The following is a 19,394-nucleotide window of genomic DNA, read 5'->3' as shown; positions in this document are numbered from 1 at the left end:
CCAATTCATAACCGTCTAGGATTTTCCACTGCTCTGTCAACTTTCAAAGGATAGGGTTAACTACATGCCCTCAGATGGAGTTGGAAGTGGTTTGTTAATCCCTATTAATCTGCTACCCCTGTAACCAAATGCACATGTTTATTTACTTTTTTTTCCCCTCTGGTTAAATTGTTAATGGTATTAAATTGGCCCTTGGAAACTAAATCGTTCTGTAGATATTTCCCTTATGTTTTCTTGAGACTATCTCATGCTTTGTGAGAGAACAATGGATTTTATCATTTTCAATGATTGCCCTAACTTTTTACAGATGCCATCCCGCCCACTTTCTACAGACCCTACTTCAGAATTGTCCGATTTGACGTCTCGGCGATGGAGAAGAATGCATCCAACTTGGTGAAAGCAGAGTTCAGAGTCTTTCGTTTACAGAACCCCAAAGCCAGAGTGCCCGAACAGCGGATCGAACTGTATCAGGTAACTTTTGTGTGGGTTGTTGGGGTGGACGGTTTGAAGTCTTAGGGGAAAATACTTGCGGCCCATCGTAGATATTCTGAGTTGATACAAACCATTCTGTGCATTTGCAATCATGAGAGAGGCTCTCATTTGTTATTACTCTGCCACTGGCCACTTGTTCATTAATTAGTCAGGAAAGACTAACATTTAGAAGGAAGTGGTGAAGGTCTGAGCACATTTCTGAGCAACAACATTTCTGCAGTGACATAAGTTGTTGGAGTACCCACCCTTGGGAGGGATGGCGTCCAAAAGTCCACCCCCTGATCTGGAAAGTCAGACAACAGAGGCCTTCCGATTGTCTTCTCTCTCCCTGTTATTTTCACTCCCTTTTCTTCCTCTCTTTGCTATCTCTTGCCTCTTCGCTAACCTCATTCTCTCTCCTTTCCTTTTTCTGATTCTACTCACTTTCTCCAGCACCCCCTCGCCCCCATTCCCCGCGTGTCCCCGCCCTGCATGATTCCGGGCAGCCCTGACATTTCTTTCATCTCCCTAAAGTACACTTGCTGGGCAGCTGTGTTAAAAGATGATGATGATGATGATGGTGGTGGTGATGGTGATAATGATGATGATGATGAAGTGCCAAGTCACTAACATTTCAGAAAGCTTCTTCAAAGCTTCCCAAGTGTATTACAGGGCAGTAGATCATCATTATCTAGAAGCTATGGGAAATGCAGAACCTCAAGCCCCATCCCAGACTCACTGAGTCAGAACACATAGAAGGTAAAACAGAATCAACATTTTTCACAAAATCTTTGGGTGATTCATAAGCATTTTGAAGCACTGCTCTAAAAGCCCTGAGTCTGGGAAGGGAGGCAGACCCATGCATGAATAGCTTAAGTGTGTCGTGGTGTCATAGGAATGGTGTGTGTAGAGAGCAGATGGAGACATCTGAGCAGGACCTTGAGAAGTATCTGTTAAAACAGGATGTGAGGGATGGTCCTTCTTGGCAGAGGAGCAACCTGTGCACAAACACAGCCTTGATGGAACTTGTTGAGGATCTCAAATAGATGGTGCTCAGGAGAGACCAGAGGTCAGGGGAGACTGGGAGAAGCTTGCCCCTCCAAGGAAAGCGTATGGAGGAAAATTAGAAAGAGTCCAGAATAGACCAGGGAACCACCATGTGAGAGGAGGAGGCGTGTACGACTTATATGCCAAAAAGGAGGCTTGTTGAGGAAAAGAAAGGCATTGACATCTGTATGCAGAAACTTCTAGTCGTTCTGGATTCTAAACATTTGGAAACTGCAATAATTTGGATGGGAATTTGCTTCATATTTCTTATGAGAATGGGGACTTAACTATGCAAATAAATGTTGTGTATGAGATTGCAAACAGTAAGTTTTCAAAGTTCTAAAAAAGTCTTCAGGTGCTAGTTTACATCTGTGTTCGTGCAAAACAGTTCTTACCTATTAGAATGAATCCCCAAGAACCCCTTCTTGGAGAACTTCAAATCTCAATGCATGTTCTGAGAGCACTTCGAGGGCAGCCATTGCTTCCTGTCACCACCTAGGATAGGGTCAGGGTCGGCTTCCTGGGTCCCAGAAGCTTTGTGAATCATGTTGTAAGTAGTGTCTCCATTAACACTCACAGCTATACTGTGAAACTGGCATGATGAGGTATTCTTTTCTTTTCCAGAATTCACTGAAATATAATTGCAATGTGACATGATATTAGTTTAAGGTGTACAATATAATGATTTGATGTACGCATGTATTGCAAAAGGTTTACCACAATGAGTTCAGTTATCACGCATCACTTCACATAGTTACACATTTTTTTTTTTTTGCCCCCGTGGTGAGAACTTCTAAGATGTACTCTCTTAGCAACTTCCCAAGATACAATACCACATTGTTAGCTACAGTCACTGTGCTTACATGAAACTCCCAGGACTTAATCTATCTTATAACTGGAAGTTTGTACCTTTTGACCCCATTCACCCATTGAAGGCATTCTTTCAACTACTGTGTTCGTCCTCCTTTTCATAGAGAAAGACGCTGAGTCAAAGACAAAGTAAGTCACTTGGCCAGGGTCACACAACTAGGGAATGGCAGGGTGGCCATACAGATCCAGCTGTGGCTCCCAAGTGCTTGCTCCTCCTCACGTGCTGTGCTTTTCCTTCCTCTTTGCCTCAGGATAAGCCAGCATAGAAGAAAAAATAAGAGAAACTAGGCTAGCCAGAGGGTGGATTGATATTTGGGGGGAAAGCAAAGACTGAGTTCTCTGGAAAAGAAGCTAGATCAAAGGTAGCTAGATATATAATTCAAGGTCATTAAAAAAATAAAAACAAAAACACGATCACATGTTCTCTTTTTTCTTCTTTTTTCAATTAAATTGCTTTTACATGACTTTGTGTAGGGATAATAGCATCATGGAATGTTTCCCTGGCCCCATATCAGTTGTCTGAGAAATTGAAGGCCAGATCTATAACATGAGGTGCTAAGTCACTGTTATTCGTGGGCCCCTGACCCTGTGCTCTGAGGGTGGCCTCTGATAGCAGAATTACTGATCACTTGCATTAGTCTCAGAGGTCGTCTCCATGCTGGGAAAGGAGGTGTCCCTTGAGGCTGGTAATTTAGAAGACCTCAGTGACTTCTTCCTTAGTGACTTGTTAGTGGATGTGTGCCTTCTCAGAGGTTACTGCTGCACCACCTGTCCCATCATGAGCAGCAAGATCTGCACAGATTGGTGTTCCTAGTTGGAAAAGGTACAACCCAAGATGGAAGCGTATTGTATGAATAGGGTGAGCATAGGAGGAAGCTGGAAGGAGATGATTTTAGAAGGAAAGTAAGGAGGGAAACGACCCCTTATCTATCTGGAGCTCAATGAGGCAGCAGTCTACCCTCCTGAGCTATGACTAGGAAGTAAGTCAGAGACCCCGATCACCCTACTAGAAGACACAAGGCATACATGTAGCTGAGTTACCAGAAAAGCAACCTTTGGCCCTTTATTCACTTGTGACCAAGTTGATCGTCTCTAGGACCACAAGAAATTAGAAGCATTGAATTAGAAGTGGAGGGCTGGAGTTAGACGCTTTGTAGAAGCAGATGATGCTTTAGACTCAAGATTTTTGCCTGCATACCTCGATGATGCTAGCTGAGAAAATCAGGTCACAGAATGAATGCAATGCTTACTGTGGACACCCTTTCTAAATCTTAACCCTCTTTATGGCTAACCCAGGCCTTAGAGCTCAGGCATCTGAGCTGGTTTCCGACATCTGCTGTGGTGTCTTTATTTGGAGTCCCATTTTGGGATTGTTCTCTGACTTTCCACTTGGCCTCAGCAGCCACTTGGTGGTCTAACCCCAGTACAGAAATTGGTACTTATGATAAGGGCCTTGAGTTCTGAAGGTGAGGCTAAATTATATTCAGGAAACTGAACGCATGTAATAAAATTTCAGAGGGTTTTATGTGTCCAAAATTGCTGAAGTGTTACTTTGGAAAAAAAAAAAAAAAGACTTGGTGCTTAAATGGGGAGATCTTTAGGTACTTGGAAAGCTCTACTATTCAGAACAAAGCATCCAAAGTTTCTAGATGCCCTCTGATTACTGTATTGCTTGACATGCAATTGACATTCCGCTCCCTAGAAGAACGGTAGGATGACTATGAATGGGTTCTCAGGCAGTTCAGATGGTGGAATGGATAATTTATTAGAGTTCCTCAGGGCATTGGTTTTAAGCAGGGGGAGAATGTGTGTACATATGTGTGTGCACATGCAAGTTCATGTGTGAGTACAGGCACTCCCCCAAGTACGGAAGCCCTATAGGAGCTTTTATAAGGACTGCCCACAGTCCCTTTCTATAGATTCTGCTTCTCCCTAGAGAAAAGGAGAGAGAGAGAGAACTGACAGATGTGGTGTGAAAAGGCTCTCATTTCTTTGGGTATGATCATTCTTCATTCTCCATTGGGAATGACACATTTCAGGCAGGGTTTTGGGGTCATTCTGTCCCATAAAATGTATACAAGTACTCTTTCTAGAGCCAGAAGAGCAGGCTGGAAAGGCCTAAGAAAGCTTTTCTGTGAGTCAGTTCAGAATTTGTCTTTGTCCAGGGCTGGCCATCTGTTGATTCTCCTTGCCTTGGAACATTAGGACACCCGAACTTCCGTGGAAGTCACATTTAGCTTGGCAAGGAAACTCAGAGTTCTCACTGCTCTCTTTTCTCTGCAGAATAGTCTGTCAGAACTTTGATGAATGGTGGTAAATAAAGCCTTACTGTCCTCCTCTATCTGACTTCTGTTATGTTGATAGACTCTAAATAGCAGATACCGGTATGATAATGGTAGGACTTCAAATATACATGCCAATATTGGAGGGAATATGAGAGAGATAAAGGCCTTTGATAGACGAGGAAAAAGAAAAGGGAAAAAAAAGGATAAAAACTGAACTTTTTCCACATGGGAATGACCCTTACCATGTTTTTCAAGCTTCATGTCAAAGACAGCCTTTATTGGAATATGATCAGATAAAGCTCTGGTGCTCTGGAAATGCCTTCGAACCTGCAATATTTAGAATAGCTCTCAGCTCATTTGGAAATTTAAACACATCTTTCTTTGATTAACTTGCTCCTATATTTATGATTAAAATCATGCCCAGAGTTATGAGACAGAGAAAATATAGAAAAGAGATAGTCCTCAAAATGAATATCACCAATATGAGCAAGGGCACCTGCCATCTTGAACTGGGGTAAATTCCCAGTTTTACAAGTGAAGAATTGAGGCTCCAGGAAATTATTAACTTATTTAAGGGCCGTCATCACTTCATGGTCCCATGGGACCTCCAACCAATACTTAATGTTAGCTCTATTGACTTCAGAGGACCGTGGAGCTTTCAGATATTTCTAGCTTCCTCTCACTAACTCACTATTTTCACACTAACTGCTCATTTCAAACTTTACCACCTCTAGGATAATAAGACTTGTACCTTTGTGACTGTTTTGACAATCTATTCACTGAATAACAAGTTACCCCTAAATTTCATGGCCTCAAAAACAGTTATATGATACTGTGTCTCAAAAGTACAGTCTTTCTACTAATAGAGATACACCCAAGGTACTTTTAAAGCAAAAGCTGGAGGATCCAGAGAAATTCCTCAAAATTCATTTCTTCCAGAAAGGAAGTTGTGAGAATTGGGAGGGGGTTGGGCAGCCTGGCATCTTGGTTGGACTCCTTGGGTGGAGCCATCTGTCTGAATCAAGAGATTCCTTTGAGCCCAATAATATTTATAGCAGGGATATCTGAGTAAATCAGGTTGAGATTGGAACAGGTTTGGTTAATTAATATATAGAGCATTTTCTTTAATCATGCTGGAACACTACTTGTATTGTGTTTCAATGTGTGTAGTAACATCCTGGGATTTGATGATCATATCTGTGCTCTCTGTTCACCCTTTATGAAGCAACATGGTGGAGGGTTCAGTGGAATGAGCATTGTGAACCAAGTTTTCTTAATAATTCCTGATTAGCCTGGTGTTTATTGTAAGGGTGAAATGAAACAATGTCTCTAGCTGCCAGATGGAGAGTGGGCACTCCGCATATACTAGTTCCCTTCCTTCCATGTTATCTCTTAGATTTTGGCTTCTAAGTCTTTGATTCCTCTAAGAGAAAGAGCCCTCTAGACAATTATCTGCCAAAGTCAGTTGTCAGATTATTTTTAAAGATTAATGTATTAGCTTCAGACCAGTAATAAAATCATGCAAAATAACTCATTGGGAGATAATGTGATGTAATGGGTTCATTCATCATAAAGCATCAGGAGAAAAATGTTATCTTCTTGCATGGTGCTGGTATGAGGCCACTAGTGTCGGTGGCAGAGGGCTTGGGAGACTATAATCTGCTGATGGGTCCTTGTTAGTCAGTAGAAGATAAATGTGCTGAGATGAAATAAGCTCAAGTGGGTTTCAGAGGAATCTATCTATCTATCTATCTATCTATCTATCTATCTATCTATCTATCTAAAATCTCTGCAACAGATTTAAACTTTGCACACCCCCGAGGCTTTACAGTAAAAATTGTAACATTGTAAGGTTGATGGCCTAGCCTACTTTTGAAGGGACTCTAATGCTGCAAAATGAAGGGTGAAGTTCCCATCATCGTAGAGAACACAACACGAATGGGGTTAATAAAAACTGCCGCCTTTTCCGAACCCCAAACACATGCATGTGCACATGTGCATATGCACACACATACACACACACAGAGTTCAGTTTTCATTTCTCATGTTGCCCAAGGGTGTGTAAAATAAAAAGGGGTCAGCCAAAAAAACTGTCTGTTAAATTAGACTTGCAAAAAGTGGTGCCGAAAAAAAAATTATACTGGGCTCCTGTTGTACAGAATTTTACAGCATACAGTCCTCTTAATGCTGATCCTGACTCCGGCGCCACATTGGAGACACACTGTATAGTAACCCCTTTAAAAAAAAAAAGCCATGAGGTATATATAATAAACACTTTGTTTGCACAAGGCTATTAATATCTCAGGTTTTTTTCAAACTGATCAAATGACAGGCTTGCCTCATAAGGAAGTCGGATCGTTATCATTTACATTAAGTGATGATGTTACCAAGTGTCTGTTACCCTTGTGGGCAGACGGGATCCCAAAGGTTGTATGAACAGTAGTCCTTCCCCACTGTATTTAAAGAAATATTGATAGTCCTGCAACAGTAACTAATGATTCCATGTTCTTTTTGTGTGATACGATTGTGTAACGATATCGGTAACTATCACTAACGCACGGTATGCACAGGATGCTAGGGACCGCTTTAAGTGCTTTATGTAGATTGATTCATTCAATCCTTACAATAACCCTATGAAGTGGCTTCTTAGCTGCATCTTACAAACCAGGAGACTGGGGCACAGAGAATTAAGTAACGCCCAGGCCATGCAGAGGCAGAATTAGAACCCAGGCAGTCTGGCCCCAGTGGCCATGCTCTAGAGCACTTGCCCACACTAGTCGGAAGAACGCAGGCTCTGGAGTGGGGCCAGGATGAGCTCAAGCTGTGGTCTTGCCCCACTGGAGAGTCTAAGGAAGTCACATCACTGAGCCGATTTCCACGTCAGTAAACTGTGGGTAAAGACACCCACTTGGCCAGGACTTTATAAAGCAAAGAGAGAATGCATGGAAACTCCTAGCACAATGTAGTTCTACTCAATGGTTGCTATTATTATTATTATTATTATTATTATTATTATTATTATTATTTCCAAAGCAGGGAGTTTGAACTTTTATAAGAAACAGTCTCTTTAATGTATGATCTGCTCAAAATCTCCTAGAAATGAACCCCTCTCCTCCCCCTCCCCGACCTCCATTGCTGCAGGGTCAGGTTTTCAGTGGCTGAACCAGGAGTTCACTTCAGAGCCTCCTGAAATACTATTTTCACCTCAATTCTGCTCCTGGCCATCTCACTCAGTTGCCGATGAGCAGCTCCAGGCAGGAAAGAAGAGAATCTTTCCCGGCAGTAGAGGGCTGGCTTCATCTTCCACCTCTCCTTATTTATCAGCTATTTGGCCTTACAAATCACTCATGTCTCTGAGCCTCAGTTTTTCATCATAAAATGGAGATAATGGTTCTTGTCTAACGAGTCACTGGGAGGAGGATGTGCGTGAAGTGTCTGGCCTGTTGGATGCACGAGGAGTGCACTATTGTCAGGGTTTTGCTTATCATCTAGGGCATGGTTTATATTTCCCCTAGAGGTGGCCTGTGATTATAAAACCACTCTGTGGTTTTTGTCAGGCATCTCTGGTCAGACGAGGGCTCCATGCTGTCTTTTTACCTCATCCTCTGCCCCTGTCACTACCTCTTCCCACTTCCCCACCACACAAATAAGCGTGATATATGCTTTCTGGGTTGATTTTAATAAGGCTCCACTTTAAAAAACTGTTAACCTACGCCAACTCTACTATAACCTCCACCAGGGAGGGCAAAAATTGTTCCAAGGGAGGATGTAGATTTATTTCTTGATACCAACAGTGCTCAGAATTTTTTTTTGGGGTGGGTGGGGGGGGGGATTTCTGTTCTAGAACCATGTTCAGAGCCTACCAATACATAGTTGGGAATATCCTTTAGTGGAAAACAAATCCGAGCTTCTGAAAGGTAGTGTTAATTTTCAAAAACTGCCAGAGTTCTAGTGAAGAGGAAATTGAAAAGTAATTAATTTTCCTACATGATAGTTGCTTTTAAAAGATAGATCTGAAGTCCAGCTGCTTCTCATCTCTGCTGCTACTACCCTCGTCCCAGTGGTTTTTGCCTCTTGCTTTTGCGGTGGCCTCCTGGCTGGTCCGGCTGTTGCCCCCTGGGCCCCTAAGAGTGTGTGTGAGAGTGAGTCCTGCTAAGATGTTGGGCAGATCTAAATGCCCCTGTTCAAAGTCCTGGGATGGCTTCTCACCTCACTTCGCCTAGGAGCCAAAGTCCTTACTGTGTCTGGACCTGTTTCTCGCTAGCCCTCCAGCGCCCCAGCCTGACTTCACTCACTCAGGTGCCTCCCCCATACTGGCCTCCTTGCTACACCTCAAACACCTGCATCCGCTTCCTCCTAAAGCCTGTGGCTACTGTGCCCTCCTCCCACATCTCCTTCCTGCTCTCTTCATGCCCCTACGTGCTTCCTTGGATGTCACCCGCTTAGAGAGGCCTTCGTGGTCACTCTAACATCTCAGAGCCCCTCTTCCCAAATTTCCTACCCCCACTCTCCACTGCACACTTCCCCTCCACACCCTCGATCATTTTGCGTACTTGATCTTCCATTCCACCTCTGTCTGGTTTATAGTCTCACCTCCACCGCTTAGGGACAAATTCCTGGAATGGTGCCTGGTGCATAGTGAGTGTTCAACAAATGTTTTCCAGTGAATTTAAGAAACATTTCAAAATCAGATTCAAGTACAAGGAAATGTTGTGAAATAAGTGTGTAATTCACGGGGGTACTCTTTTGAGAAATCTTTTCATTTATTTGGGTTTGGAAATTCTGCTACATTGGTTTTAATGATGTCTAACTATTGATAGAGAAAGAAACATATATCTGCCCATTTTTTTGTTACTTATTCAGAACTAGTGCTGGTTCAGTGGATAATAACGATGTAAGTTAAAAAAAAAAAGAAAAGAAAATTACGTAAGAGATTCATGAAACTGATATTCTTAGGTAACCTGTAAACTCTCTCTGTTTGCAGAAAACCCAGGCTCATTACTTTATTTTTTGACTCATTGCTTTATAATCTCACCCCCTAAATTAAAGTTCTCAGCTGAATATAAGAAGGGACTTAAATTATAATGTAGGCCATATGTGTTATTGGTAGCCAGGAAGTAGGAAAGGGTGTTGGAAGTGTGGTTTTCAAGTATGTATGTGTTGGTGTCGAGTCAGAATGGACTTGGAAAGGAAGATCAATTAAGAAAATCAGAAGATCCGGCCCCAGAGGTCTTATAGTCTTGTTGGGGAGACTCCTTCCTCCCATAGCAGGAAACAAGTGGAATTACCAAAATCCATCATACTCGGCTGTGTGGTCCAGCCTCAATGACTGACGTAACTTGAGGTCTTGACTTAGTTTCCCTTCAAATGCTGTCATCAAATGTCGTACTACACACCTCTCCCTCTTGCCTGTACTGATTTCACTTTTGTGCAGTTGACTCTTTTTCTCTGTTCTGTGATTTATCTGTGATGGTCTTATGAATGCTATTGAGCTGTGACATCTGAGAGACTTGTTGTTCACACAAAGGACTCCTTCATCCCTCAAACCTGTGGAAATGCATTTACTGGTTTATGCGTATGTGCAGTCAGCATAAAGGCCCATCTGTAGAGAATGAAAAAAAAAATGGAAGGAAACAATAGAGAATTATAAGGTGTTTTCATCACAGAGGAAAGGCTTTCCTCTGTGTGTGTGTGTGTGTGTGTGTGTCCCCTCGTAGCTTGAAGACATATCTGGTGACACTTCCATAAAGGTCATTAAAGATCTATATATGCCATTCTTTATCATAATTGCACACGGATATGTGTAATACAGGAACTCTGCACTCTAAAGAGAAAGTCTTAATATAGTGACATAATAAGGTAGATATCTGAGCTCCAGAGAGACTGTATTTTTATGGGTGTCTTTCTTTTGAAGCTGATATGTACTCCATGGGAGTCCACTATGCAGGCTCTCTCGAAGCTCTCGTGAGGTATACATTACTGTGGCCTCTTAGAGGGATGCGATTTCAAAGGAGCCAGGGCAATTACAAGCCAGGGCGATGGGAGAAGCAAGATAAGTATTGGGTCTGTTAAGCCCCTTCTGAAGGATAATCAGGCAGTGTGCTGGTTTGTTAAGCACCCCTAAAGTGACCCAGTGTTGTTCACGGAGGCTGCAGTCAGCAGGAACAGAGGGGTACATTTACGCCTCAGAGGGAAGAAAAGCCATTTCACCTACTTCTCATTCTCCATAAAGCCCCCTACTTTCTGATACCTGAAAATTCCTTTCTTGCTTTTTCTCTCTTATTTTCTTTCCACAGTGAAATATATTAAACAGAAAGGGGTAAAATACAGTAGAGGGCTGCTTACACTGATCATTTTTTCCATCCTCCTTGAGATATACATATATATGATATATATGTGCACGCACGTATACATACAACACACACTCACACGCATACATAATCTCTATGATGTGTGTGCATAAAATTTTAAGAAAGAGTTTTTATCGATCACTATAAAAGATGGATTGTTCAAGCTTATTTGTCACTTGATTGTGTGAGTCTTTCTAATGATGTCTGTAAGTCAACAAGCATTTACCAAGAAGGAACTGTACAAATTCAGTGGAAAAGACTTTGTGAAAGAATAAGAAAGAGCCAGAACGTTCTTTGCTTGGAAGGACTTCATGGTCAGGGCATTTAGAACATACTCAGCCCAGTGTAACCTATGAACACCTATTGTTATAGTTTGAATTGTGTTCTCTCGAGAAAAGATATGTTAAGGTCCTATTCCCCAGTACCTCAGGATATGACTTTTTCTGGAAATAGAGTCATTTATTGTAGATAAAATCAGAAGGAAGACCCCTAATCCTGTATGATCTGTGTCCTTATAAGAAGATGACCGTGTGAAGACAGAGGCAGAGACTGCAGTTAGGTAGCTTCCAACCAATGAATGCCAGAGATGGCCAGCAAAACACCAGATGCTGGGAGAGGCGAGGAAGGATCCCCCTCTGGAGGCTTTCCAGGAAGCATGACCCAGCCAACACCTTGAATTCTGAATTCTTGCCCCCAGAATGATGAGAGAGTACATTTTTGCCTTTAAGCCACCCATTGTGGTGCTTTGCTCAGGCAGCCCCTGGGAGTCTAACACACTTTCTGAGAAAACTCTAAGTTCAAGGTTGTGGTGCTTAGGACAGATAAAGGAGCCCCACAGAGAAAGGAAGAAGCCATTTATGTGTTCTCTTTTGTAATGAGCCAGCACATTGCTATGATCTGGACTGTGTTCTCACACTGCACAGTACTCTTGCCCCAGCCTTTCAGATGGTACTAGTTACCTTTTCACCCTGTTGATCGTTATCTCCTTGCTCCAGGTGAAACCCTAGTTCAGTGACCTCACTGTGCCCTTGTGAACACAGGGCTTTACATCGTTGTTGAGAGTCTGAGTTCTCTTACTAGAGCGTGGACTCTTTTAGGAACAGGGGCCATCCTATTGTCCTGGACAGAAGGGCAATGCCTTGCTCACAAGTGTTTAGTATCCATTGAACTAAACCAGAGGAAGTGAGCTATGAGATAAATTGGAACAGATGAATAAATGAGGAGTCAGACACGTACCAGATGCCCAGCAATTATCCAACAAATGAATGAATGGCTAAACCAAAGAGCTGACCATACTAAATATTTTAGAACACGTAGGTTGGTTTCGGTTTTGGTTTTTGTCATGTGGGCAAAAGGCCCCTCCACAGTCAGTACAAGTGCTATGCTGGAGAATCACTAGTTCCTCCTGTAGATAAGCCAAAAAACACCTTCACGAGTACACTCTGGTTGTCTGTTCACATGAGAGAAAATGTTGATATTAGCAAGATTTCAACCCCAGAGAGTCAAATCTCTAAAATTAAATCAATGACTATGTGTCAGCTGAATAGAGTACAGGGATCATGGAGATGTAGATAAGTCTATGTTTTCCTCTATTTTTTAGGAGTTTGCTATTCCCTTGGGAGAAATGGACTTCTACACACATGGGGATTACCCATGAGGCCACTGTGTGCAAGGAAGGGGCCAAATGCTTGGCACACACAGTATTGCTGGGGGACTGGGACAAGAAAACTGATTTCAGAATGAAAGCAACCATTTCATTGAAAAGGCTAGGCTGAAGGATGGGAAGGCTTTTTGTTATTGTTAAGTTTGTTTCTGTTTTTAAATAAAAATTGTGAGAGTGGGGAAGGGATTCTGATAGGGATACTTGTCTGAAAGCAGAGCTGGGACATGGAATATAAGTTTCAGGGGTAGCATTTAGATTAGTTTCCTAGGAATGAGAGGTGAGTTGAGGATGATAGATTGGTGGCAAATTGTGTCTGAAATACTTAACTATGGAATCTGGAGTTTATTCACTAGACAGTAGAAGCCTCTGGAAGATTTTGACCAGATAAGGAACGTAATTATAATAATAATTCACATTTGTTGAATAGCAGCCATGTGATAGATGCTTTTCCCTACTTGTGTCTTATTTTATTAACAAATATAGAAAGTGGGTTTTATTAACGCATTTCATAAATAGGGAAATCACAGATCCAGTAAGTGATAGTTTATGTTTGCCTGATTTCAGAGCCTATGCAACTTTTTGCTACATTAATGGTTTCCAAAGTCACTTGGCAAACCCTAGGGGGTTCTTCAAACAAACCTGTGTGACTTGAACTGTCAGTTGGTGAAGATGGGTGAGACTCCTAGCCTCAACCGGGCCTCATGCCTCACACTAGTGAAGTTCTACTTTTTTCTGCTATATACAACATAATCACAGAGTGCTGATGAAAGGAACAGGGCCATTAAGGAAAGAAGGACCCAAGGATCCAGCAACAGGTTACGGTTTGGACCCTGGGTGATTTAACACTGTTACCAACACCCTGGCACAGGGCACAGTTGCTGGTACAATCTGGCTAAGAAGGATAGAATATATGTTGAGTAGCAAACCTGATTCAGAGAGATCCCAAAAGGCTAAAAACCCAAGGTCAGGGTCAAATAAGAAGTTCAAAATTAACAGAGATAATGTGTAATTTGCATTTAGGTTAAAAAATAAATTGCATATAGACTAGAGAGGTGGTTCTCAGATGCTTGTGCATCACCTAGGAATATGTTAGATATGTAAATTCTTGGGCCCCAATCTCATCCCTATTAGACCAGAAAGGCTGGGGGGCTGGGGCTCAGCAATTTGTATTTAATAAGCCCTCCAGATGTTTCTGATGCATGCTGCAGTTAGAGAACCACACGGCTAGATAAACCAACCTTCCCTTCCCTCTTTGCCTCCCTTCGTCTCTTTCTCTTCAGTCCATGTCATTCCAGAAAGGATTTGGGATGGAAAATCTGACTTCACAGTTTCTGTCAGGACAAAGGTTTTATTTTATAAAAAGTTTACTATGACTCAATGGTGTGATGTGGCTGCTGCCAAAAAGTAAATAGTTTGCATTAAAAATAGTGACCAGAACAAGGGAAGCCATAGCTCCTTGTTTCCACATGTGGCACATTCTGGAATACTCTCCACATTCTGTGAGGCAGCATCTGAATGTGGTGAGGACATCATTGTAAGAGAAACATCAGAAAGGGGCTTGACAAGGGTTGTGAAGCACTTCAGACCTTGTCCTGAAGGAAGGAGTTAAGAGAAGTCGCCTCCTATGATTGGGGCCTGACATAGAAAAAAGAAAGAGAATTTTCTCTCTAGTGCCAGAGAACAAGACACTTTACGGGGGAAGCCCTCTCCAGGGGAATGAAGAGGGCAAGAGGTTAGTCCAGACTTTCCTACAGTGCTGTGGTCACCCAGGTAAGTATTTCAGGCTTCTTTCCCTTTGGCTACAGACTGTAGGTGATGAGGGCCTTGATGTCTACCCTACAAGGTTTTTGCGAAGACCAAAACACATGAAAATGTGCAAATATTTGAAAAAACAGAAATGATAGTATGAATATGAAGCCATGATATGACTGTTGAGTAAGACTGATGGAGATTTTAAGTCCAAGGAGAAGAAGGATTACAACATACAAATTATTCAGAAGTGAGAGGGCCTTTCTCAAGAAGTAGTGAGTCCACTGTCTAGAGAAGTCTTCAGATGGAGACACAGATCTGAATGAATGAACTGCATGGGTTGGAGCAGATGGCCTTCTAGAGCCTAACACTGATGCTTCCTGAGAGTGAAGTTAAGGAATATGGGGTCAGGCACCTCTGAGAAGAGAGTGCTCAGGGCCAGCAGAGTAAATGCTTAATTCGGCATTTGCTAATCACTCTGTGCCTGTAACCACAAACATTTAATGCATTTAAATGTTAAGTACATTAAAAACATTAAATGCATTTAAAACCAACAACTAGTTAACCCAGTGTCTTTTTTTTTTTTTTCTTCTCTACAGCTTTATTGTTAAATTTACCTTTGCAATAGAAGTCTGGTTGAAATGACCCCCTGGTTTTCCTGTAGGTCCGTTGATGCCTGAATATGCCAAGTAAAATAGAATTCCTAATACTTCCTTATACCTCTTTGCAGTGCCTCATAGGAGAGGAATCGGTATCACCCTCGGTGTCTAAGGCAAATCCTGAGTTGATTTACAACATTATTCCTTCAAGACTAAGATTTCCTCTGGCTATAATTTTGCATCTAGTTTTCTGTTTCTTTCTTTCTTTCTTCTTTTTTTTTTTTTGGCCCCAACTATTGGGTAACATCAGTGACTTTTGCCTAGATCCACTCCTGATTGGCTGCTTTCCAGTGGCAGAGAGATGAATGGATCCTTTTGTGTAGGGAGTTTTGTAATTCAGTGAAGAGTTTAGAGCCTTGCCAAAGGCGGTATGTGGGTATTTTGCACGTATTATAGATAATGTGTGTATATCAATAATGTAATGAAGGTAACATTCATACCGCTGTGGGTGGTAGCTAAGCGAGAGGCAGCTAAATTTCATTTTCAGTATGTTAGAAGCTCTCCTTTCTAATTCAATCAGAAACAGTTGTTGGTCTGTTATTTAAAGAAAAAAGTCAAAGCAGAGGATTATAGAAACAGGAGTGAATGAGTGAGAGAGGGAAATAAGTATTTTAACTTAAAACATATATGTGTATAAATATGCATTTATATACACAAAGACACACACACATGCACACAAACACATACACAATTTACATGCTGAGTGTTTTATAAAAGGCCAAGGATTTTTCTTTGACTGTGGCTCTGCCTATTGCCAATCCATGTTGTATTTTTGGCATGAAACATATCCATTATGCACCATCTACAATTTCTAGTTTTTCATTTCTTTGAAGGACAAAGAAGTTTCAGGACAAATTATTGAGCAACCTGTGTGCAGGATCTTTGTAAGGTTGTTTTTTGTTTGTTTGTTTTGACATTTTATTTATTTATTTATTTATTTATTTATTTATTTATTTATGAGAGCAAGTGGAGGGAAGAGCAGAGGAAGAGGGAGAGAAAGGGAGAGGGAGAGACTCCCATGCAGACTCCATGCTGAGCGTAGAGCCTGACACGGGGCTCGATCTCAGGATCCTGAGATCATGACCTGAGCTGAAATCAAGAGTTGCACGCTTAACCAACTGAGCCACCCAGGCACCCCAGGATCCTTCTAGGTTTCTATCATATTATTCCTTTTGTTATTTCTTCTATAGCTGTTTCCCTAACATCTAAAATTAGGAAAAGATTTCGTTGTGGCAAAATATATGTAAGTGTAGCCCTTTAACCCTTTTTAAAGCATAGGATTCAGTGGTGTTAAGGACATTCACAATGCCATACAACCACTGGCACTCATTATTTCCAGAAATTTCCCATCACCCCAAACAGAAATTCTGCACCCATTAAATAGTAACTTGCCATTTTCCCTACCTACCTACCACCCCTGGTAACTTCTATTCTACTTCCTCCCTCTATGAATTTGCCTACTCTAGGTGCCTCATGGAAGTGAAATCCTATAATATTTGTCCCTTTGTGTCTGGCTTATTTCACTTAGCATAATGTCTTCAGAATTCATCCATGTTGTTATATGTATCAGAATTTCATTCTTTTTTTATGGCCAAATAATAGTCTGTTGTGGGTATATAGTACATTTTATTTATAGTGTTTATATATATATACTGATGAACACTTAAGGTGTTTTTACTTTTCAGCTATCATAATGTTGCTATGAACATTGGGGCACAAATATCTGTTGAGTCCCTGCTTTCAGTTCCTTTGGTTATATACCTAGGAATGGAATCGCTGAATCAAATTGTAATTCTATGTATACCTTTCTGAGGAAGTACCAAACTGTTTTTTAAAAAAATGTTTTTTTTTAAGCAGCTTGTCTGTATTGAAGACTTTCCAAAGCATTCAACTTGATTTTCACAGAAGCAACAGTTCTCTTTACTTTTGGGCCTGCATTTCATCATTTCTAGATTATTTGATTCCCCTGGATATCAAGTCCAACTATCATACACAGGTTTAGAAACATATACAATGGATACTTGCTAAGCATACAATTCAACCGGTAAGACCAGAAGTTCTCAGAACATATTAGAGAGTTGCTTTCCAGCAATGAACCCCAGCATAAGCCAATATATATTACAGAACAAATGGGGAATCATGGTTAATCTGGCTCTTAGGGATCCCTGGGTGGCGCAGCGGTTTGGCGCTTGCCTTTGGCCCAGGGTGCGATCCTGGAGACCCGGGATCTAATCCCACGTTGGGCTCCCGGTGCATGGAGCCTGCTTCTCCCTCTGCCTATGTCTCTGCCTCTCTCTCTGTGACTGTCATAAATGAATAAAAAAATAAAATAAATTTAATCTGGCTCTTAAATGAAACCCAGGTATGAGAGCTTCCAGTGTTCAACTAAACTATCTTTGTCATGATACAATGTATAGAGGAATCTAGTGGTGACTTTGGCTCTAGAAAAAATAAAACAGCTGGATACTCAAAACTGTTCCCATCCAATACACTTGTTGGGAGACTGAAGAAAGATGACGGCAAAGGCTGAAATGGAGTGGGAAGTTGACTGATCTAATCATTTTTGTGTAAACTCTTGGCTTCAGGAAAGTCCTAATCAATAATAGCAGTGGGTTGATTTTCTTCCCTTCCAGTTTAATTTTGTATGGGTAATGAATGGAAGATAAACTGGGAATAGGGAGGTTGTGCCTATTCTTAAAAAGAAGATACCTTTCAAGTTAAGATTTCAGACTCTGAGATGTGATTAGAAGGCTTTCTAGCCAGTTCTGAAACACCACCACGAAGCTGTAGGAGGAGTACTTTAATATAGCGTCATTCATCCTAGTTAGTGACCCAAGTGATTAAAGGTTTGGGAAATTGCCCCTCTAAATATGGGCTAACGGAACAGGGTTTATTTAGCTTAGAGAGAGAGAGCAGGCATGCTGAGGGGGACTTAATAATAGTCTCCAAGTGTATGAGGGATAGTCTATGAGTGATGGAAGGCAGCTGTTTCCTGTTTCCACTAAGGACTTGGTAGGAAAGGAGTTCAATTGCAACAAGTGAGTTTAAGAAGTCCTTGGCCATAAAGTTTGAGGCAGCAAACCCACAAGACCAAAGCCACCACACTGTTTCAGAATTGTTCAGCTAAAACTGGCTGTCATTCTTGGGTGGTTTCAATTGGCTTGTTCTTGAAATTGCGAAAAGACACAGAGGACCTATCAGTCATGTGAGAATGTGAAGTTGTCCACTGTCAGAACCTACTGGTGTTTTGGGACCAAAGAAGCACTTATTAGAAAATGAGATTTAAGAGAGAAAGTTTCAGAATCTTTTTGCTCCCTTTCAATCTGCTTTTAAAGCAAGACCATCTAGATTTACCCATTTGCTCTGAAGAATGTCCATAGATTTGTTGGTATGTGTGTTTTCTGCCCATTTGGTCAATACATCATTTAAAAAAAAAATTCTGCGTCTTCAGTGATTTGTATCAGAGATAGATGTCTTAGATAAGATGTCTTATGTATCAATTTATATATGTACAAAATATGTATTAATACAACAATGAAAGCAATGTTTTGTTCTAGATGTTATGTCTAAGTGTTAAGGATATAAAGATGAATAAGACATACACTGTACTGGTTAGGAGTGAAGCCAATATAAAAGCATCATGAAATAATGCATCATTATAGGAGGTCCACCGAGGGGAGGAAATTTAAAATAAAAAAAATGAGTTCTGGATTTGCTACTAATTTTTAAGCAGTAAGGCAGATGGAAATGCCTGAAAATGTATCACATATTGTATTATCATGGTTATCCTAGGTTAGGTTAATTATACCCATTATTATGAATTGGATCCGTGGTATCTTATTTGCCCAACTGGAAGTGTTTTCAAGGAAAGGTTTGATTTACAGAGGATTGGACTGCTGTTAAGCTGTGTCTTAAAAGTTATAGGTTTATGGGATGCCTGGGTGGCTCAGTGGTTGAGCATCTGCCTTCAGCCCAGGGCATGATCCAGGAATCCTGGGATTGAGTCCCACATTGGGCTCCTTGCACGGAGCCTGCTTCTCCCTCTGCCTCTGTCTCTGCCTCTCTCTCTGTGTCTCTCATGAATAAATAAATAAAATCTCAAAAAAATTAAAAAATAAAGTTATAGGTTTATGTCAGCATTAACTATGTTTAATCAACTTGTTCTATTTCCATCTGGTACCAACATTTATTTTTATCTTATTAAAAAACCTTTGCTTCTGTCACTGAATGTTTTTTGTCATCTGGAAGAGGGTAAGGATGAATTATGATTCAAATCTGACTCCTGTAACTCTCTGGCCTT

The 19,394-nt window shown here is 41.2% G+C and overlaps 1 protein-coding gene across 3 annotated transcripts in view; it reads left to right on the top strand.

Moving 5' to 3' along the window:
- Nucleotides 1-19,394, top strand: part of TGFB2 (transforming growth factor beta 2) — an 82,736-nt gene that overhangs the window by 52,003 nt on the left and 11,339 nt on the right. For all 3 annotated transcript variants that reach the window (XM_041722093.1, XM_041722092.1, XM_041722094.1), the window contains one exon: nt 308-471. In XM_041722093.1, the coding sequence (XP_041578027.1) occupies nt 308-471 (164 nt within the window). The remainder of the gene's footprint in view (nt 1-307; nt 472-19,394) is intronic.

The sequence above is a fragment of the Vulpes lagopus genome, chromosome 11 (genome assembly GCF_018345385.1).
Source record: "Vulpes lagopus strain Blue_001 chromosome 11, ASM1834538v1, whole genome shotgun sequence".
Classification (NCBI taxonomy): domain Eukaryota; kingdom Metazoa; phylum Chordata; class Mammalia; order Carnivora; family Canidae; genus Vulpes; species Vulpes lagopus.
Note: the sequence above shows the minus strand (reverse complement) of the source record. Positions and strands in the feature narration are given on the sequence as shown.